The 23,427-nt window shown below is 42.1% G+C and overlaps 1 protein-coding gene across 1 annotated transcript; it reads left to right on the top strand.

The window, feature by feature from the left end:
• The first annotated feature begins 2,155 nt into the window (after positions 1–2,155).
• On the top strand, positions 2,156–18,053 carry ankrd50l (ankyrin repeat domain 50-like). Its single transcript, XM_076747465.1, has 4 exons — positions 2,156–2,314; positions 2,409–3,210; positions 11,353–11,570; positions 12,643–18,053. The coding sequence occupies exons 2-4, from the start codon at positions 2,771–2,773 to the stop codon at positions 16,197–16,199; spliced, it is 4,215 nt and encodes a 1,404-aa protein (XP_076603580.1). The 5' UTR covers positions 2,156–2,314; positions 2,409–2,770; the 3' UTR covers positions 16,200–18,053.
• Positions 18,054–23,427: the final 5,374 nt, after the last annotated feature.

The raw sequence follows: 23,427 nt of genomic DNA, 5'->3' as shown, positions 1-23,427 counted from the left end.
GGTCTCTTATCAGCTTTTTAGAGTGTGCATGTGCCTGACGAAATCTGGGTCAGACTGGGAATGTATTGCCATAATAGCAGGGCGGCAGAATGAAAGTGGAGATCATTACATGTAACGATGCATCATTGTGTTCAAAAATGAATTCTATCTGAAGTCAGACACAGACACAAAGTGGCCTCTAGAGGTCTAAAGAAGTTATTTTCCACTACAAAAGTGTGTTTTTGTTAAAAGTGAAGTACAGTACAGTGAACTGTGTAATGCTTCCAAACTGGGGTCAGGGCCAGGGGAGAAATCTGACTTCTGCCCTGTTGTATGTATAGTAGACAATACATGTAAACACATACAAAAAATAGTAACTACAAAAATTAAATTGACTTGATTTGACTTCTGCAGGCTGCATGTCAGTGAAACGCTATCCAGATGCTGTTCCTGGCTTTGGTTGCAGCAGCATTTTTACAGGTTTAGAGGGCTTTGTAAATACCACAAATAACAACAAGAATGTAGACAGCTTCACTGCCTGCTGTCAGTTCTCCTCATTACTGTTTTCAGTGTCCTCCTGAAACAACATATCGCTTCATCTTCCCATTTTCAGTATTTGGTGCTTGTCAGCTGACTTTATACAACGTGCCTCCTCCATCTGTAGGAGGGTACATCTTATCAGTGGGAAAACCATATAGGCTAAACTCTGCACATGAGAAAATACATTAGCTCATATGAGATTGAGCTGGCTGTTTCATTATGTTTCCAGTGGGCTCTCTGAATGACAGTCACCGGACCATGATGCTGTAGATGATGTGCACAGCAGTTTGGGTTTTTCTGCACAGTTCCATCAAGTGTTAAATCACAGTTACAAACCGACAAATTCGGTTTGGAGTGGCTGATGTTTGATTAGTCACTGACTTGAAATGCGGACCAGCATTCACTCTCATCACCCTCTTGACTTTATCCCAGAAGCCTTTGACATTCCTCGTCTGGATTTGTTTAGGGTTTTAATCATAGGTTCAGCCATCTTGTACAGCTTTTTCATTGACTTTTTATGTAGTTTGTTCTTCAAATGAACTAACAGCATAAAAATGTTTGCAGCGTTCAGAGAGCTGAGAGGTGTAGATGCCGCTGTGTTTCATCCTGAAGACTTTTATCACATTCTTCCTCAATTAGAACCACTTGATTCATGTACAGTAAGTCACAGGGCTCAGTGTTTGTGTGATGGGTGTCCAGTGTGTGCACAATGGATAAATGACAAGATGAAATACACAGTTGCATGTAGTCTTAAATTGATTGAATTTTGAATATGTTATTGGCTGAACATTACCTCAAAATCAAGCACATGGTGGAAATTGCTCAGTTACTCACAGCTGATTATACAGTGTGGAAAATATGTGGATGGTGGTGTGATGCCATGTAAAACCAATTCTTAAGATTTGATGTTGGCAGCAGCTTTCTGAACACTGAGTTTTCTTCACATAAATTGCTGAGTATCATATCCTCTGTAGTCAGACTGGTATAGTGGGTTTTAGGCTTTGTTTATAGTTGCAGGAGACACCGTGGCTCAGGCTTCCCTAGTCTGCACGTGAGCAACCAGCACGCACAGTGAAATTTATCCTCAACGCGTTGTTTGCAGCAGTAATTCTTCGAAACGCGAGGGGGCGAAAAACAAACATTTTGTGAGGAAGCAAGACGTCAAGAACTGTGTTTACCAAACAGCCCAAAACTCGAAGATAGTCCATTTACAATGACCTCGACGTAACATAAATTTATCATCTAAAAGTAAGTCAGGATGAAATTAATGTTAAGGGTCATGCTGTGGTGACAGAAGCACCTCAGAAGACTGAAAAGTACATGGAACCAAAGTTACATATCAGCATAATGTGGCTTTGGTGGATAAATCCCCTTAAAAGCAAAGCTTCAGGTGTAGTATTGCCCTGTGTCTGAACCTTGACCCCAGGTAACCCCTCCCACCTGTCAGCTGTAGAATTGCTCACAGCCACAGGAGTCCTCCCTCTCCCCTCTCCTCCCTCTCTGCCCTCCTGTGCATGTCTTGACATGCCGAGAAACACCAAGGGAGGGAGGAGACAAAAAAAAAAAACAAGAAAAACCAGAGAGCACGAGAGACAGAGATATAGAGGGAGGGAGGTGTGAGCTGTGAGCAGAGGGTTGTAAAGAGCTGAGGGTGTGAGAAAGGAAAGGGAATTTCATGCTAAAGCTGCAGTTTGGGATCGATGCTTGAAATCTGAAGAGGAGCGGGACGGAAACTGAGAGGAGGGAAGACTGTAGCTGTAATTGGAAGTCGGAGGATGGCTTAGTCAGGGGAGGGGTGAGATACTGTGTCATTATATCTGTGAAAACCATGCTGTCAGTTCCTCCCTTGACTCATTCCTGTTGCCTCTTTCTGATTTCTGACTGCACAGCTCCACCATCTCCAGAAGAAGCATGATGAACGGTGGTAACAATGGATCCCCTTCTTCGCTTTGGCGTGTCAAACCAAGCAACGAAAGAAACATGACAAATCCGAATAAAGAAACTGAGGAGGTGAACCATTAGCAGACTTAACCTTTCTCCGACTCCTCTTCCTGCCAGCCATACACCTCAAGACCTGCAGGGGAAGGACAGCTACAGATAATAATCGCCTGATGCAACACTTTCAGGAACTGACAGTGTGAGCAAATACCCAGGCATTGCCCAGAGCTGTCATCAGCTGCAGCTCAACCTGAAAGTAAAGTTGCTGGAGGAGCATGGGCCGTGGAGTTCGGAGTACTGAGTTGTCCCCTGGATGTCAGATCCCCAGGAACAAATGAGTAGCAGTGGATTTGGCAGCTTGCTCCAGGGCAGGCGTTTCTATTGCCGAGAATGGGCTCTGGACAAGCTGCGGCGCTGCCTGGACACCCGCTCCGTGCCGGGGCATCCGTCTGGGGTGCTGGTGATCGGGGGCCCTGGAGCCGGCAAGACCGCCCTGTGCACTGAGGTGGTGTGGCCCACCTCGAAGTCAGGCCTGGCAGTTGGGCTGGCACCGCGCTGCCTGGCCTCCCACTTCTGCCAGAGGGAGGATCAGAGGAGTACGGTGCTGTGGAGGTTTGTCCTGGGCCTGGTGGAGCAGCTGATGGCCTCACCTCTCCTCTCTCCTGCCTACAAAGACATCCTCAAGAGCCCGTCTGTATCCTGTGCTCTGGAACCTCTCACCTGTCAAAGAGACCCTGATGACACCTTCAAGAGGTTTGTATCTTAATCTTTTACGTTTTTATTCTAAAAATTGAGGAGGTAATATTTGGGGGCAGCGGGGGTGATGTGACAGTCTGGATCAAAGGAGGGTTGCTCTTTATGGGAAATTTCAAGGGTGCCAAATGTGAGAGAGGAAATTTAACGAAAGGTAGCAAGCATGAAACCCATCCAGGCGCTCGGCATGTGTGTGCATGTTCCTGAGCGTGGCTCATTCCCAGCTTGGCACTGCAGAGTTTCTGTGTGGTATCACACAATGTAAATGCTGATATTGCTGATGAAAGCAGGCGCAAGTGAACGAAATTACATCTGACGTGTGCCAGCAGGCAAACGAGTGGTTTGTCAGATTCACTCAGAATGGAAACACTGGTGAAAAACCCGTGCCAGAAATTCCTTTTGTTTTGTTTTGTCAGTTTCAACATGTGATTGTGGAGACCAAAAATGTGTTTGTAGCCATTTTAGATGGGATAAGTCTAGTCATGAGAAAGTAATCTGGTGTACTGTCAATCAGACAAGCTGCAGTTTGAGGTCAAAGACACAATGACCCATTTTGTCTTCTGTACCATAAAAGCTAGCTGGACGATTTTAATGCTGCACAACATGGAGGATATGAATAAGATTTGTAGCCTATTTCTGCAGTTCCAGTTCCAGTTCAGGGAAAATCTGTGTCACAACAAGAACATTTTCCCACCATCAGTAGGGTTGGGTAATATGACAGTATATATCATGACATTTAATACATTCATCAGCTATTAGAAATTACCTTACTCTTGATTATATTATATTATATATTTTATATATTGTACTCATATGATTTTTACATCAACATGATCTAATACATTGATATGTTGGGTATTTAATTTGATTGATTTAACAGAAAGCACAGAACACATTATCAATTGGTTTACCATATCACATGTAAGGATATCACAATATAAACTGACACACACTATGATAAGAGATTTTATATTACCTATGTTGGTATGCACAGCATAACATTATATAGCATAATTTGCAAAATGTTGTGTACGCAAAATCAATCCAATTGATGCTCAGTACAGTGAACTATGTTGCATTGTTTGCAACAAAAGAAAACCTGAAGAAGACCTTTGCTTCATTTAGTTGAATGATAGCATGAAACTGTGATATCATGATATAATTCCACTGGAAGTTGCTAAACCATTATATTGAATTTTAGGTGATTTGTTTCATGAAAATGACTTTTTAATATTCTGAGGTGCTTTTGTCATCACAGCATGCCCCTTGAAATTCATTTCATTCTGGCTTTTAGATGATTAATAACCTGGTTGCTATGTCAGCAGCATTATATCACTGACAGCCATTTAAGAAGCTCAGTCCACCTCTAGAAAAAAGAGCAGAACATGAGCAGCAGCTCCTGCTCATGTTGTGGGAAAAAGATCCATGAATGCTTTCAGGCTGCACCCATTTGTTTCTAAATAGAGGTGGTTCTCTGCAGGTGTTTAGACGATCAACAGACAAAAAGTTTCAAGTCCTGTAAAAAAAAACCATGCAGCCATCACATCTCACAGCAAAGAGAGGCCATTACAGTCACAGGAAAAAGACGGCAACGGCTATTCTTCCTCGTCTTATATTTATTTCTCCTCTCATAATGCAGCCCATTCACTGCACACACAATGGGCCTCCAGTGTGAATGAATGCTACAGTGTTATTTACGACACAACATCCTTTCAGAGAGGGAAAAAAAAGAATAAAGAGGTGAAAAATGCCTCCAGTACCCCAGTGACCATCTCGGCACCAGTCAGCGAGGTCACTCTCCTCTCCAGGACTTTTTCGCTCTCTCCCGGTGTGTTTACTCAGCGATGAGTCTGAGGCCTTTTACACTCCTCCTGTGTTTGCTTACCTCTGGTGTGAAGTACTGAGCTGGATTCCACATTCCCCTCAGACTGGCTCACAACCAGCCGCTGTTTGTGTTTGTAGCTCTTGTGAGAGAAAGTGGCCGCGGGCGAAACATTGCCATGTGAGAACAGCCGTAGACAAACTGATGAAACAGGGGTTTGAATTGTCAGTGAAGGGGCCATGTGAAGCAGCTGGTAGCCGGCTGTGGTCAGCAAGTCATTAGCTCATTGTTGAATTTTTATGTGGTGCTGCTGCCTCTGCCTGAAACCATCAACAGTTAGATTTAAAGGTCACAAAGTTGGTCTCTTTCTATGAATTTAAGTAGATGGTTTGATAGCTTTAGCTCGACGTCATGCATCTAGTGTCGTTCACTTGGACTGGAAAAAATTGATTGTGTATTTATGTTTTACACAGCATCCCAACTTTTTGGGAATCAGGGTTTTGTTGTTGTTGCTTATGCAGATTATTTGCATGACAGTTCATGGTCAGCACATGGTAGTAATTAAGCTTTTGAATTCATGCTAACATCTCATCATGCAATCATGTGGTTAGCCCACTTTGCTTTTAAAGCCCATGCTGATGTAATTAAGTTTAATTCTGATCTTGTAATACTTTCTTTTAACCTTGTTAGTATTCTATTCATTGTTACTGTTATTGCTGTTAAACGTGTAGTGTTGCAAAAGCAGTTTTACAATCAGGTCATCCCTGACTGTAAAAATAAGGAGCTGCAAATCTGTTTTTCTCACTGATTTTTGCTCCTGAGGATCACACAGTAGCAAGGCAGTGCAATCTTGTATTGTATTGTACATTTCATTTAAAATGCATGCAGGAATAGGCAACGTTTTTAACACCCCACAAACATAAACTACAGACATACACATGCAATATAGATCAATGATTAATCACAAACCTGAAAAAGTAGTTTTTGGGTATATTGATCCAGAGAACAAGACCACAATAACCAAAAGCACTCTCACCACATCTGGATCTTACTCTAGGTTCAGTTAGAAAACCACCACCTGATGGTCTGAGAGGTCTGGTTGGATTGTAGACCATGAGCAGGTCAGAAAGCCACTGAAGTGATATGAGTACAGGAGATTAACAGTATGTGTGCCATTGACACAACCTCCTAGTTATTGAAGGCTTGATTGTGACATTTCAAAGGTCAGCCACAGACCTGTGCCTGGGACTTTGTGGGCTTAATGTAGCACAAAACCTTAAGCAGCAATAAAAGGTTCATTAAACTTCCTGTTCTCTTGAAGTGAAAGTGTGCCCGGTGAGGGAGTGTCACTTTAATGAGATGACTAAAGCACACAGAGGTATGATAAGATTGTGGCTCCCATGGTCAGGGCAGGGTTTAAATGTGTTTTTAATTACCGGATATGTTCAATGATGTAAGTCAAAGCTGCTACTACTACTCTAGTTGCAGTCCTGAGGAGGGTTTTTTATTCACTATTACAGCAAGTGCTGTATATTTTTCCATATAGTATATGTATCTGGATGTGGGTGGCTTAGCACCTCTGTTGAATAATTCCCTCGCTCGCACTCTGAACTAATATACATTGCCATCAATGAACAATGAAGCACCTCCTAATAAGTGACACTAGTTAAAATGGCCATTAAGTGAGAACATTAATGGGCAGTTTAAGGGAAGACTAGTTCATTTGTGTTTCAGAACCTGATGCATGCAGTAATGCAAAATTTCTTGGCAGTTGATCAAACAGGACAGAGAAGTTGGATTTGCCCTGTTTAGTCTAATCATTACGGATGACTAAGTAGTGTGATGTTGAATTTTCACGCCCCACTCGGTAGGCATGACAGTGAGACTGATCGTTTATCGTTGACCTCAGTGTGTTCAGTTGTTGAGCCTGCTGCTTTTACTTACTCTTTGAACTCCACACTTGTGTTTGGTTAATTCACCAAGGTTCTGTATTAAGATAAGATAAGTTAAGATAAGATAATCCTTTATTAGACTCACAGCAGGGACATTTGCAGGGTCACAGTAGTGAAAGGAGTATCAGTTTAATCAGTTTTATCAAGAAGTATTAGTTTAAAAAAACAGAAAATATGATAAGTAAACATGATTGAGTTTACATTATTGTACATAGGGAATATTGACATTGCACAGTTTAGTATGCGCTGTTATTGCACATGAGTGAATTTGTCAGTTCCAGTGTGTGTGGTCTACTGGGAGCAATATTGACTATAAGTGTGACAGCAGCATGAAGGAAGGTCCTGTGTTATCTCTCCTTCAAACACTGGGTGAAGCAGCCTGTCACTGAAGGAGCTGCCCAGTGCTGTCAGAGTGTCCTGGATGGAGTGGGACATGTTCTCCATCAGGGATGATAGCTTAGCCATCATTCTTCTTTGTCCCACGACCTCCACTGAGGGGCATTTTTAACCAGTGTGTTAAGTTTCTTCTTGTTAGAGTGAAGATGCTGCTGCCCCAGCAGACCACTCCATAGTTCAGTCCAGTTTATCATTCAGGTGAACACCCAGATACTTGTATGATTCCATCATCTCAATGTCCATTCCCTGGATGTTCACTGGTGTGTTCTGATCATGTTCACAGCATGATCCATGCTGTGAGGTGGTGGTTCACCCCTGTACAACCTTCCCTCAGAAGACGTCCACTGTATGGTACTGAAGTCACTGGAAAAATCAAAGAACATGATTCTCACAGTGCTCTCAGCCTTTTCCAGGTGAGAGAGGGATTTTGATGACAGCATCACCCACTCCAGTCCCAGATTTATAGAACTGTAGCGGGTTTATAGATGGGTTCACTAGGGGGATGGAGATAGACAAAGATCAGCCTATCTATGGTCTTTATCAGGTGTGCAAGTAAACCAGAGTAAACAGAAATTCTCATTAATTTCTGTCATGGTAGCTATTTTTACAGGTTGAATGGCCTCTTCCTAGTGTTACATAAACACTTCTGGAGCTGTTTTCCTCTTGGTAGCAGCATATTCTGCTCTTAGAAGACTGGAAACATTGCTTGATTTGCTATTATTAGGCACCAGAGACACATATTCACAATACCCACAGACTGTTGATCATTTTGAGGCTGAAGAGATGCAGAATTGTTTCCAGCCTTGATTAAAGGTTCTTCAGGTTTTCTTAAAACCAGGTTTAAAGAAAACATGTTTGGTGACTAAAGGTGACTGGGCCTTCTGGTCAGTCTTAAATACAGACATTAACACTAATAACAGCACACACACAAATCCACACCCTGTGTTTGTTGCAGGATAGCTTACTGACGTTTAGCCTCTAGGTGACCCATTCAGACCAGACTGCTGTCACAGGTTAATCACTGTTTGTCACCTTTAAAACAAGATTGTAGTTATAGTTCTGTAACACAAAGTTTTATAGTTCGGTAACACAAAATTAAACCAGACCTGGTACAAATATTTATTAAACTTTTTTTTTTTTCTTTTTATTAACTTTTAGAATATTAAATGTAGGTTCTGACTTTTTTGTTCCAATGGAGTTTCGGTATGCTGTATGCCATAGGCACAGTGGTGTGCATTTGTTTATTGGTGCCGTTACAGATTTTTTTTTTTTTTTTTTTGTACATTGTTTTTTAATTGTATTTATTTGTTGTATATTGACATTGTCAGGGATAGTGCAATAACTATTTCAACTGTAGCCTAAAAAAATTAAAAACCAAGAAAATAAATTCAGAAGGGCAATATTTTTTTGATGTAGGGTTTCCTAGAGACAGAAACAAGAAAAATAATCTACAGCCATGCTAGCAGCTCTGTGAGGCTATATGAAAGCACATTGGTGTTTTGAGCTAAATACTAACATCAGCAGGCGAACATCCTCACAATGAGAATGCTAACCTGCTGATGTGAAACAGAAACAAAGTTTACAATTTTCACTATCTTATTTATGCATATAAGCATGCTAACATTTGCTAATTAGCACTAAACACAAAATACAACTGAAGCTAGTGAGAGTATTATTTGCATGTACTTGGTTGTAAATCAAGGTATTGAACAAACTGACCTCACTGTGGCACTAGAGGAACTGTCAAGAGATCACTAAGGTCATTAGGATCATCCTCTTGGGATCATGATGAAAATGTGGACCAAAGTTGCAGACTAGACCAACGCTGCCATCTGTAAAATCATGCAGGGCAAAAGAAAATGTTAGAGAAAAGATTTTTATTTATTTGATCTCTATGAAAACTTCAAACTGCATTGTGAAATTCTTTAATATTTGTGCTTGATGATGCTTAAAGTTGTCGTCAGAATCCACTATATGCTAAATTAGTAATCCAACTGCTTTACAATCTTCTCCTAACCTATTTAAAACAGGCCTGGCACTGTTTGGGTTTGTTGGCACAGGGAGAATATGGGTTACTATATTAACTAGGATTACTACACAGTTACCATAACATTATTATAGGTGTCAGAAAACAGTTGTTTTTTTGTCTTGGCTCAGGTGTATTTTCACCACAGCCACAGTAGCTATCTCGTAGCATCCACTTTTTTCTCAAGAACCCCTGCTTCCCTTGCACAAGTTGCACTTTTAGTGCTCAGATAATTCTGCTCAGATAAACTTGCCTCAGGTCTTAAGTCTTTATTCAGGAATAAGAGCCCAGAGGTTTAACTGGGGTCCTTTGTACTCCCACGCTGGGTTCAGGCCCTTGTTCAGGACATTTGTTGGTCTGTTCTATCTGATGCATTATGTACAAGTGGTATAATTTTTTTAAGTATGTTGTATTGTTTTTACTGTTTTAAGGTTTTCAAATCACCGCTCTGCATAAAGGCTGAAATCATTACATTTATTAGGATTGCTTTTATAGGTAGAGATGTGCAGCTATGCTTAGGTTTGTGTGTGTTTATAACCTATGTACACACAACAACCCACGTGTGTGTGCACCCAAGGTGGAGCAGGAAATTCCAGAAGTTCCAATAACCTGAGTCACCATCAGATCCCAGCAGGGTGTGGGTGCTGACTGTGCTCTTTAAAGGACAGTAACACTGTGATTTAGGTTTTTGCCAAGTGTTGAATCACAGTAGAAGATACAATATTTGCCATGTTTGTTCCCTAACCACTGCTTTTCTCAGTGTTAAAAAGGTTCGAGGTCTTAATATTACTCACTGTTCTCAGTAAAGAATAGTGTACCAGATCTGAGCCATGCTGTCTGCTAATGTAGTTGGAAACTGATAGAAGCATTTTTCTTTGATTATCTATTGGCTCTGTTGCTTCGCATCCAGGCCAGCCACTGTTCCACTAGCTGTAACCAGTGCAATCTCTCATTCAGAATTACTGAATTGTGTTTCTGAAAACATGAAGAATCTTCCAGGGCTTTACTTTCCATATTCCGAAACAAGTCAGCCTTCACTACAACAGCTTCTATAAGGAATCAAAACCTTTATGAATTTAATTAAATGTTTGGCTCTCTCTGTTCTGACAATTTTGCAATGAAAACAATTTGTTGCATCTTGATGAAAGAATAAACATATCAAGTTTTTTATATACTGTTTGGCTCAACCACAGTAAAACAGACCAGCCCCACTGGACTGAAGACTTTTAGGCTATGCCCACTTGATCACTTGTCCCAACTCGGTCTGACCTTGTCTATAAGTTGAGCTGACACTGAACGTTCAGCTCCCAAAAATAGTTTTAGAATTTAATAGATCATTGGAATAGGTAGAATTAGTTCACTGTCAAATGAAACATCTTAAGGTATGAGTGGAAAATATTATTCTTGCACCTGCACTTATTCCAATGTAGCTTGACCATGTCATGTGACATGCTTCTTAGTACAGCTTAAGAAAATATAATATAATAAAAATAAATAAGAAAATAAAATAATAAAAGTATTATTGGGATGACTACAGAAAATGCAGATGAACATTTAATATCCAGGAATTCACGTTATAGACACTGACCACTGACTATCCCTGTGACAGTTTGGCCACAATATAGAACATTGACCATATACAGTCAGACAATATACTAGGTTTCAGCCTAGTCTTGTCTGAACTGACAGGATGTCTAAAAGCCTGAGCAGTGTGTTAAGATTGTGATTGGAATTCCAAGTTCACTGGAAAACAAAAGTGAAAACTCAACAAAACATTTCAGGTCTTGAAGTGGACTTGGCTCAAGTCAAGCATTGATTTAAGTGTCAGTGATTTTTAAGAATTTGACCTGCTGTGTTTATCTGTGATGTAATTACACTGTGACTCCTGTGACACAAGCATTTCATCTCTTCCTTTGTGTGTCTGTCTCTTTCTCAAACGTCCTTAGAACAGTGTTGGGACCCCTGTTGGACCTTCCTCCTCCTGCCCAGACTCTGATGGTGGTGGTAGACTCCCTGGATGTGGGATATGGGCCAGGTGAAGGAAGTGGGAAGAGCAGCTCCATTGCAGAGCTCCTGGCTGCCAATCAGCACCTGCTGCCCAGCTGGCTGCTGCTGGTCTGCTCTGTCCGCCGCCACAACAAGGCTGTGTGCAAGATGTTTTCAGGTATGATGAAATAATAACTCATCTTAATGGGCGTTGCGCTTTAAGATATTATTATGTTATAAATTTTAGCCTGTGTGGGGCTGAACAGGTACCTACATGATCTACCTCAGGCATTTGTGTGGTGGATATTGAGCAACCATGATTTTGACTGTTATTTATTTGCTAACTAAATTAAAATCATCCTTTTTCTTATCTGACAAAAGGGAGGTGTTGTCTTGTAGCCGTGGATGACCAAATAATACAGTACACTACTATATGTGGTTGCTCTCCTCAGGTCTAAAATGACAGGTCTTTAACTAAGGTTGTCTTTATCATAAACAATTGTGCAATGCAATACATTCCAAGGGAAAAAGCACACTACACGTGCATACAACAACACTACAACAACATGTTGTTGTGTCAAAAAAATAAAGAAACAGAGCAGGAAAATACTGGTACCACCAGATGGTTGTCAATACACATATTAAAGAGAGAAAGAAATGGATGGCAGGGAGAGGAAAAAATGTTCCAAAAATGCTGGGACACTGTAAAACTTAAATAAAACAAAATGTGATACTTTACTCATCCTTTCTGACATATATTTAATTCGAAACAGCACAAATATGTGTGTGTGTGTGTGTGTGTGTGTGTGTGTGTGTGTGTGTGTGTGTTTGTGTGTCTGTGTGTTTTGTAAATATCTGCTTATTCTGAATTTGATGGCAGCAACATGTTTCAAACAAGTTGGAACAGGGTCAACAAAAGACTGGGAAAGTTGTGGAATGTTCCAAACAGGTATTTTTGGATAGGTAAGCAGGTTCATTGGTAACAGTTGATAGTATTATGATTGGGTATGAAAGAGGCATCCTCGAAAGGCTCAGTCATTCACAAGCAAGAATGGGTTCACAAATGGTTCACCACTTTGTGAGACACGACTGTGTAAAGGATATTACTACATGGGAACAGGAATACTTCATTGTTTTTTATGTTTTACACAGCATTCTAAAATTTGTGAATTGGGTTTCTGATAAAATGTGCCAGACAAATGTGTGAAAATATGGGTTAAAAAACTAAACTGTTTTTGTCTGTGTTGTAGGTTTTCGTAAACTATGTCTGGATGATCTGCGGAAGCCCCCACCTGTCCGTGATGTGCAACAGTACATCCTCTGCCGACTGGATGAAGAAGCAGCACTTCGCCGTCAGCTCACCCCTGACACTGCTGACATGCTAAATCTGCTTCACATTAAGAGCGGTGGCTGCTTGCTCTTCCTTGAGCGTGTGTTGGATGGTGTGGCAGGTGCATTGGTGGGTCTGCGGGAGATCCGGGACATCCCTGGGACTCTCAATGGCCTCTACCTGTGGTTGTGTCAGAGACTGTTCCCTCGGGGCCTCTTTGTCTATGTCAGACCTCTCCTTAATGTCCTCTTGGCTGCCCCAAGCCCCCTCACACCCCAGCAGCTGTTCACAGCAGTCTGGACACATGACACCTTGCTCAGCCTCCAGGACTTCCAGAACAAACTCCGAACCCTCTCTCCTCTCCTGATTGATGGCCCTGGTGGCACCAAACTACTTTTTCATGCCAGTTTTGCTGAGTGGCTGACGGATGTTAAGTATTGCACACAGAAGTATCTGTGTAGCAAAACAGAGGGTCACAGCATGCTTGCCATGGCTCTGACTTTGCAGGGACCCCACCTGGACATTGACGACACTTGCCAGCTTGCCACACATTTAGTTTACTCAGGGCACCATAAAAGTAATCCCTCATTATTGGCACTGTGGATGCTGTGGATAGGTGTGCCTGCTTTTCCTCCCAGCAGCAGTAGTTCCCTCACCACACCCTTAAACCAGCCTCCTGTTCTGGTCAATCAGGAAGTCCTTCAGTTGTTAATGAGGAGTGGACTAATCTCTGCAGACTTTTTTTCAGATGCTGACCCGAATGTTGGAGTGCATTGCATAGGTGACGAGGAAACTAATTTACAACAGCCGTTTGAAAGGGAGGTGCCTGTAAAGAAGCTGCTAGACAGTGGGATGTTTGTAAACCACCCTAGTTCTACAGATGGACGGACCTTGCTTGCCAGTGCAGCCCACGAAGGTTCTGCAAATGTAGCTGAACTTCTCTTGGCACGTGGATATGATCCACTGGACAGTGATCATCAAGGTCAAACACCACTGTCTTTGGCTTCCAGGCAGGGTCATGTCAAAGTGTTGTGTGTGCTTCTGGAGTGGGCCAAGAGCCAGGAGCCAGAAACTGCAGTGCGGATGATGGAGCATGTTGACAATGAAGGCTGGACAGCACTGCGCTCTGCAGCTTGGGGAGGACACAGTGAGGCTGTCCGACTTCTGCTGGATGCAGGAGCAGATGTGGATGGATGTGACAGTGAGGGCCGTACTGCTCTTAGAGCTGCTGCGTGGGGGGGTCATGAGGAAATTGTCTTGACACTGCTGGACTATGGAGCACAGGTTGACAAACCTGACAGCAAAGGTCGCACACCACTTATTGCTGCTGCCTATATGGGACATCATGAAGCTGTGGAGATATTGCTGGACCATAATGCAGAAGTTGACTTAGCTGATGGAGATGGGCGCACTGCTCTGTCCGTTGCTGCTCTCTGTGTGCCAACAGCAGCAGGGGTGAAAGGTTATGGTGAGGTAGCCAGTTTGTTACTGGAGCGTGGCGCAGATCCAGGACACAGAGATCATGATGGAATGACACCATTGCTTCTTGCAGCCTACGAGGGCCATGACGACGTAGTTGAGCTTCTGCTAGAAGCTGGAGCTGATGTAGATGAGACTGCTGGCCCGGATGGCAGTGTCTCAGCTGCAGCTGCTGTTACTCCCCTGTTGGCAGCTGCAGCAATGGGCCACATGAAGACAGTGTCACGGCTGCTTTTCTGGGGAGCAGCTGTAGACGCCATTGATTGTGAAGGAAGAACAGCACTCTGCCTGGCAGCAGCAAGAGGCAGCGTTGAAGTTGTCCGTGCCCTGCTGGACCGAGGCCTGGATGAGAACCACAAGGATGACCTCGGCTGGACTCCACTGCACGCTGCTGCCTGTGAAGGCCATCGGGCTGTGTGTGCTGCTTTGACAGAGCGAGGCAGCATGGCTCGTGTCGGAGAGATGGACATTGAAGGACGCACCCCTCTTATACTGGCTGCCCAGGAAGGTCACTGGAGCACTGTCAGGCTGTTGTTGGACAGACGTTCTCCCATTGACCATAGGGCGTATGATGGACATTCTGCCTTGAGTGGCACCCTGTTGGAGGGCCATGCTGAGGTTGCAGAGCTGCTTATGAGGCGAGGAGCTGATACTGATGTCCGGGATGCAGAAGGAAGGCCTCTGCTCTACCTCCTGGTACTGGAACGTCGCCTTGAAATGGCTACTCTGCTCATAGAGAAGGGGGGCGTGCCGCTGGAGTCCAGAGACTCTGAGGGCCGTACAGCACTTCATGTGGGTTCATGGCAGGGATGTGTGGAGATGGTAGACTTACTTCTGAAGCATGGGGCAAACCCTAATGCACAGGATACAGAAGGGAGACCATCAATGCATTCAGTGGCTTGGACAGGACATGCTGAAGTAGGACGTCACCTCCTAGAAGCCAGTGGTGTCAATATAGACCTTGCTTGCTGCCAGGGGGCAACAGCTCTGAGCATTGCGGCCCAGGAAGGACATGCTAATATTGTTGCAATGCTTCTGGAAAGAGGTGCAAATCCTGATCACATGGATAAATATGGTCGTACTCCAGTCAAAGTGGCTGGGAAGCATGGGCACTATAACATTGTCAGGCTCTTGGAGAGCTATGGAGCCAAGCCATATGTAGGCCTGTTGCCTAACTCTCATACTTTCTCCCCTGCAAAACCCACCAAGGTCCTCTCTTCAGGCATCTCAGAGAGTAATGGAGGTGAAGTCACAGCCACAACCTCCTCCTCTTCAGTATCTTCTCCTGGCTCAACTGCAGAACGATTCCACTCAATGCAGAGCTCCCAGACCTCATCTACCTGCCACTCGCTGGCCACAGTGCAGACAGTGCCAGCTGACAGCCTCAGCTTTATTCAACAAATCCAACAGCACTCACTGCCCCGCAGTCGTAGCCGTCCTTCCACCCTCCCCCCACCAGGGAGCTCAGGCCTGGGCAGCCTCCATGGAAGCAGCCAGAGGCATCCCAAGTGCAGTGCTCCTCCCACTGTTTGCACAGTCACTGCGATGGTGCACAACTGTGAACTGCCTCAGAAAGGCTTGTCGTCTGGACATGAATACCACGACATAATGAACAAACAAAACTCAAACTTTATAAAAACAGATAGGACTACTTTCGCTGGTGGTAAATGGCACTCAGTCATGGCTTCCCTGGGAATCATGCCAGGGCAAGACAGCCCTGCAGTAGGTGCTAAAAACAGAGAGAGTCCTCCTCTGGGCTACCCATACAGGCTACAGAGCCCACTTCAAGGGGAAGCCTGGGATTCTCTACCCCAGAAGAACATTTTGTCACCTGCTTGCTACAATTTTACCCCAGTCCCACCTTGTAGTGCCTTGCCAGAAGATGTTATGGTCACTATGACAACTACAGACCCGCAACTTAATCTGAAACAGGCCATCAAACTGCAGTTTGAGGGTCCCACCAGTGCAGCCTTATACAAGAGAGAGACACCCCTGTGACTGGTGTTCCAGTACGTAACCAAATGCTACACTTTCTTGACAAACCTGTTTCTTTTACTTTGGGACAATATGTGGGTTTGTGCTGAAACGATGAGTTTTTCAACAGCAACAGTAATTTAGAAAAAGTAACTTACCAAGCAAAACTGCCAAATACTCTCTGGTTCCAGCATTTCTAATGAGAGGATCTGATGATCTTGTTTGATTTATGTCATTATAATTTAATATATTGGGGTCATTTAGTGATTTAGAAAAAAAACAATTGATATTTATTGATAATGGTGGAAATATTCCTTAGTTGCAGCCCCATTGTGGGTATTCACAGATTATTTTTTGGTGTCAAATCTCAGTCTCTGGTGGCAAATATTTAGAGCATTCAGAGAAATTAAAATTCTAATGATAGTCTAATGATAGACATTTTTTCAGTTCATGGAGAAAGCGGTTTTCACAGTGTAAAATGACTTTCTGGGTTCAGATGAGAGAGGAAGTGATTCCTCTCTCCACCCCTCCTCAGAAAGCCAGAGGAAAAGCACACTGAATGACATGAAAGCTTACATTCCTGCCTTTCCGTTGCCTGTTGTGTATGTTGAGAAGGGCTCTCACAGACAATATCATGCTTATTCATTTAAAGTGTAAAGTATAACTGTGTTAATTTTCAACTTGGACCTTTTTCCCATTGTGCTGGGGACTTAATTAGCTCCACAGTGAACAATACGCCCTATTATGGAACACATGTCTAGGTTGGGGTTATGTTTTAAAATATTTTTTGCAAGTAAAGATCCATTTTTAAAGCAGAAACAAACCTTGTTTAAGAACTTTAAGCTTGTGGCCTTGATCTTTATTGAAGCCTTTGATATTTACTAGAAACTGGCCTTCATCCCCCATACAGTAGGTCTATCACTGACAGCCAAATACAGTGATATGATACAAAATATAAAAGACAGCCAAGTTTACTGAATCATTTTGGCTTGTTCACAGTGTGTCTGTGAACAGGCAGGAAGGAAAGTGAAAATTGGACCATAAAAACTGAGGGTGGGTGTGGGAGGGTTGTTGATTCCAAACTTGTTCTGTTTGTGGCCTAAAGAAATGTCTAGTTCTTTATCATTTTTCAGTGGATTCGTATTTAAATACATTCATTCATTAAAATGGTAAACGATGCCATAAGATTGCCTACCTCCCTTTATTTGTGATTGTCTACATGTTTAAATGTTTTATTTCATGTACTTTACATCTAAATGTCATGGAAAGCTTCTGATGCCTCCATGGTGGTAGCATCGTGCAGAGATGAAAGTCTAACGGTGGGCTGATGGTGGCCATCTGGGATTATGAAAAGAAACTGTAGAAAGAAGGGCTCTGCGGACATTATTTGTCGGATCTGTTAAATGCTTTAAGTATTTGGGAACTACATTTTTAAACTGCATTTGATGTCATAATAAGGTCTTTTGTCACCATTTGCCCTGATCAAAGTCTAGTGCCTGAATTAATACTTGTGTTGGACATAAGTGCACAGAGCCTTTATTTCTCCATATTTGATGTTTAGACCTGCTTTCACCACAGCATTGTCGTGAGTGTGATAGTCCTCTCAAAACAACATTTTGAAATAAAATATTGCTCAATTGCTTAATTAAAAATGCACAAGAGTTTCTCACTTACTTGTGCTTGATATGGCCAGATGCTTGTTGACAGCAGATTAAATCTTTCCTTTGTCCCTGTCTCCACCTCTCTGTAATTACTTATTTTGTGTTTCAGTACAAAGCCTCCCATCTTTATACTAAGCCTCTGGCTATGTTGCTTACTGTTTGTAATTCAGTGTATTTAGTCATAGACTGTTAGTTTTCTGTGTTTTGCTGAAGCGTGTTTCTGGGGTCCTTATTTAAATATATGTGTGTCTATATTACTGGACAGTAAAATTCGAATACCGTACCATTTTTGTCGACAATAACTGACAACTGGCTCACGTTAGCTGTTGTTGCATAAGGAGTTAAATTTGTTCTATCCAGTACTGTAGCAATTACCCATTTAGGTGTTGTCACTGACATGTCTCTTATGTTGTCAGACAACTGCACAAATGAGCATTCACGGAGTGTTGGAGGCAGAATGTTTCTGTTTGATACACTGAATTCTCAACCATGTCTGTGAAGAAACTGAAAGGTTCTTTTTTTGTTTGTTTTTTGTTCACTCTGTAGAGCATTTTGAAATGCTCAGATTTCAGTGGTGGAAAATGTCAGCTTGGTGTGGCAGGAGGGAAAGGATGTATGTACTTTCTTAAGATGTGCTCTGCAGAGTGTACTGAACTTAATTTTAGTGCTATAGTCAGTACTGTCACCAAGGTGACCGACAAAGAGATCGCAAGGTACCAAAGCTATATGTTTAGATGCATAGGCAAGTCATGCTACTCCAAGTTGAGCTCCACTGTGTTAATTGCTTTTATGAGCACAAGCTTGAAAGGTTGGCAGTGGCTTTCAACAGCTCTGTCTCTTTTTAACCTCCCCAGGACACCATGTCTAACATAAGGAAAATACAAAAGCAAACTTGTCGAGGAGATGTGCTGAATATTTGTGAAAAGGATCACATGCCCTGCTTGGTAAGGATCAGGTGGGCAGACTTAGAAACCTATGAGCCTGTTATACTGTTAGCGTATTTTGCTTGGTAATAATATAGTAATTTTATGTTATCTTGCGTGTATGAACCCAGGTATTTCCATAATTCTCCCTGCACAGTTCATCAATGAATATAATGGCCACAAGGTTATGACATTCTAATATAAATGCATTAATTACAACAATTACAATTACTTGTAAAGTTAACTCCATAATTTAGGCATCTTGTGAGAGAATTGTTCTTCCTTGTGTGTGTGTGTGTGTGTGTATGTGTATATATATATATATATATATATGTTATATGGAATATGGACATGGAAGTTTTCTGGAGGATATTTGGTAAGTGAAGAAAAGGGAGGTTATCTAGAAGCTTGCAAAGTATCTCCTGTCGAACTGGCCAAGTGAAAAGGGGAATAAAGGGCCATTAGGAATAGGAAAACTGGATGACAGGATGACCGGCTGGCTAGGAGACAAGACGGCTTGCTGACTGGAGAACAATAGAGAAACAGGATAGTTTCATCAGCGAGGAAACAGGTGGACCTGCTGACTGGGAAACAGGAAGATTTACTCTGCAGAGAAGGAGATGAAGTTTACAGTGAACATAGCCAATGAATGAGTCCGGACAACAAAGCAGGGATTGGGATCATTCATCAGAGAGCTGGCCCAGGCTTTGCTTTAAAGGTACAACTAGAAAACTATGTTTCTTTAGTAACATCTAGTGGCAGTGGCAGAAAATATAAGGGTTGACAGGACATGAGAATGTGGAGCATTCCCAGGAAATACACATAGATGGATGAGCTGCCTGTCTTCAACGTTTGAGACTTGAGGTAACAAATGAATCTTCTACATCAATTAGGAGCAAGCAAGTCCTGACATCCAAGGCAATAGTAGATCATACTGAGACTCAGACTGCTGGTCACTGTGCTCCAGGAGGACCCTGACAGTGTTTGTAATTCAGTGAGTACATTTTTCATCTTACAGCTCACTGAAACATATAATTTAGTGTTGTTAGATCGACTGCACCTGCTGAGACTGCTGAATACTGAAATCTGAACTGCACAGTATAAATCATAATGTTCTGAGGCAGATGACTCATCAGTTTAATAACGGCTCGTGTTTTATTTGATATTGTGTTTTGGTTTTTGTTTGAGGGTCAGACACACAGGTTTTGACCCTCAAACAGAGGAAGGTAGGAAGGTTTCAAAATGTATCAGAAAGAATGAAAGTCAAACTTCCATATGATGTTTGATACATAACATGGCATGTTAAAAACCCTTAATAGATGTAGCGTAGTTATTTTATTTCAAAGACAGGACAGACTTAGAATTCTTAGAATTATATAACTCTTATTATGACAATTGCTGTTTTACATGAGGCTGCATAGTCCTGGTCATGAGATATGTCTTATAAACCCCTGCATTTCTAGCACTGCATGGGCCCAGACCCGAACGGCACCAGCATGGATGATAAAACAGAGTCTGCACTCACTGGCCAGTGGAGAGGTTGGTATGAATCTCTCAGATGTGGAGGAAATTGACTTAAAATGCAAACAAAGGTCTTGTGTTATTCTTCACTTGGCAACAGATATGAGTACGTGGGTGTGAGACCCAAGAGACTCATCCCTCAGTTCTTTCTGTGTGCAAGTTCATTTTGTTGTTATTAATTTTCATCAACATAAAAATTATGCTGTAGAATTCAACTCATGTTTTCCCACTAGTGCAAGAGATGGCTGGCATATTGTCTAAGATGAGTGTCAAATGACTGATTGTTAATGTCAAATAATGGTAATGTGTATAAAATAAAATACAGAGAATGGCAAAATTAATCCAAAAATAAAAAATCAAAAAAATAATCAGATCCTCCACTCTGTAAAATTGATTTGTAGATGTAATATTACTCAGACTACTCCATACACAAATTAACTGTGATATTTTTCATACTGTGTATTTCTGAGACAAAACAAGCTGCGTGAGGAAAAGATCACAACAAACAGACAAAATTGCAGCCAACATTTTTTTAATTTACTCTTATCATGCAAGCCATCACAAATGTAGATTTTCCAGGAGTAAACATATCTATAACATAATAATAACTCATGATTTGGTAGTCATAAAAACAAAAATGATAACACATGAAATCAGCTTGTCTTTTCAAATAATGGCTCACACCCACAGCAATACTCCCTGCTAAGATATCTTGACATGTCAAGGGACATTTTGGATGTACAGAAACAGTCCAATTGCTTACTTATCTTGCATGCTTACTATATAACTCAATGGAAAAATAAACTTCATTACATGTTAAAGTCTAGAAAATTGTTTTTCAGATTTTTCAGAAAACTAACCTCTTTCTGTTTCTAAAATTGATGAGATTAGTGTCTCACACTGAATGAAAATTTCATCTGAAAAATAACCACAGCTGTCAGATTAATGCAGTAAAGAAATAGTAAAAATAAATAAATAAATACATAAATAAATAAAAACAACATCACTGCAAATATACTGTACTCATGTAAATTTAGTAACTTCACACCTCTGCCTGATCCCAAATAAGCAATGGTCCCCTGAATGAAACATCTGCCATAAACAGACATTTCACAGAATAGAATTTGGATGACAGTCTGGTTTCACTGCTGATGATTCACCCACCCTGTGCTTTCTGGCATCAATGTATCCTCATGTTAAATACAGAATCCATCAGAGAGTGGTGGATATACAGCACATGATAGAGACTGCTGGTGAAAGAAGTGAGTGGGAGGAGTGAAAAAAGCCACTGAGCTCTACTCATTGTCAGTGAAGATCAGTGACAGTGTGAAAAATTTCAGAATTTGAAGGACTTACTGGAGCAATTCGTGGCAAGATTCCATTAAAACATTGAAACCACACTCGTTTGAACACATCAAAATAAAAATGCTACACTGGAAAAGGAAGTAATCCCTGTTGCTCCACTTGAAATTCACTTTTTAACTGTGAAAAATTCTGACAGTTGATGTGAGTGCATCCGTATTTGTCTCTGCTCTTGCTGAATTTATTTAAACCATTCAATATTGAATTGATTTGTCAGTTCTAATCCCTGCATGTTAGCAGCTGTGGGTGAAAACAGGTAGCATGTCCTGGAGAAAATTAATGACATCCCACACTGACATTGCCCAGACTATAATTAAACTATAATATATATAATCAAGAAATCATATAAGCAATCAGCAATTCTATTTGATTATGAACTTTTAAGAGAAGCAAAATTAAACTAAACTAAACTAATGCCTCACTGAACTCTGTTTTTGCTCAGTCTAGCAATAGCTTGTTTTTGTCTTTATTGCTTAGCTTCATATCGCTTGCCTTTATGATGAATGGAAATCCTTTGGCCTTACAGTACAGCTATTCCAAACACAATACATTATTTGTCTTAATGCAGTTTGTCTAGTTGTAGTTCAGCAATAGAAACTACACAGATTAGTTGTAGTAGGAATAAATGCAGCAACATTAAGTCTCAGTTGTTATTGTTTACCACCTAGTTTTCTTTAAACACAGTGTATCTCTAAGCACCAACTCATTCTTCCTAGTCATGGTTCTTTTTGTACTGGTATATCTTAATGCAATGGTGCATGCTGTCTGACACTGCAAGCTGGCCCTCAGGTAGCAGGGTAAGACCACGTGGACTACTCAAGCCCTGGGTTACTATGGGCCAACCCACTCCCTGTGCTGGGTACAAAAGGACTCTGTGCTGCTCCCCCCAGTCCGCTACCAGCACATTATCATCTGTATCTATAGAGATTCCCCAGGGGCAGGACAGTACAGGTCCCATACCGGCACATACACCCAGAACTCTCACTGTGTTCCAGCCTGGCTCCAGCACTTTGATGCAAGGTACACGACCTGTTTCGTTGCCCCTTTCGGAAACAGCTACCATGCCTGAGCTCAAGCAAGCTGCCACTAAGTAGGGCCGGTGGAATCCTGTCACAACTGTGCGCTCGAGACGGGAGCCTGTTTTAGGGTCAAGTTTTAGGGCAATGAGGGTACCTTTCCGGATATCAGCTACCAAGAACTCATCCAGCCTGGTTACGGTCACACCCCTGGGAGCCTCAAGCTCATCCTTTGTGGAGCCCAACCCTGAGCCTCCAAAGGTCTGGAGCAGGCGACCATGCCGATTGAACACAAGTAGGGCTCGCTCAGCTGCACAGCTTAGAGCAATCAAACCCTTAGCATTGACAGCAAGGTCAAAGTAGTTCCGACATCGTCTGGCAGAGCCATCAGAAGTTGGGGATGTCACTTGCTGCAGGACATTGCCCCGAGGGTCAGTTACCTGTTTCAAAGTTTAAATTTAGTTTTTACATTAGTGAAAACTTTATCTGCTGTACACATACTGTACGTTTTACATGTGTGAAAGACTTAACACAACACATACCTGAACACGTGCATTTCCACAGTCCACTATGAAGAGTTGTCCCTGTGGTGTGGCGTGGATACCACTTGGCAAGGTGAGGTCAGCCCGGCCTGAACCCTGCTTCCCAAACTGTCTGATCAGATGGACTCCTCTGGGGTTTAATTCTGCCAAAGATGTGTCTCCCTCCTCCTCCAACTCCACCAGGGTAGGCTCTCCTCTCTCTCCTTGCCCTCTCTTTGGTTCTTGGG

Source organism: Chaetodon auriga, chromosome 13, assembly GCF_051107435.1.
Source record: "Chaetodon auriga isolate fChaAug3 chromosome 13, fChaAug3.hap1, whole genome shotgun sequence".
In the NCBI taxonomy this organism is placed as follows: Eukaryota; Metazoa; Chordata; class Actinopteri; order Chaetodontiformes; family Chaetodontidae; genus Chaetodon; species Chaetodon auriga.
Note: the sequence above shows the minus strand (reverse complement) of the source record. Positions and strands in the feature narration are given on the sequence as shown.

Excerpts from the sequence above, each read along its gene's own strand:
- ankrd50l (XM_076747465.1), top strand. The coding sequence starts at position 2,771 with ATGTCAGATCCCCAGGAACAAATGAGTAGCAGTGGATTTGGCAGCTTG. Across the intron at positions 3,211-11,352 it reads CCTGATGACACCTTCAAGAG|AACAGTGTTGGGACCCCTGT; the intron begins GTTTGTATCTTA and ends AAACGTCCTTAG. Across the intron at positions 11,571-12,642 it reads TGTGTGCAAGATGTTTTCAG|GTTTTCGTAAACTATGTCTG; the intron begins GTATGATGAAAT and ends TCTGTGTTGTAG.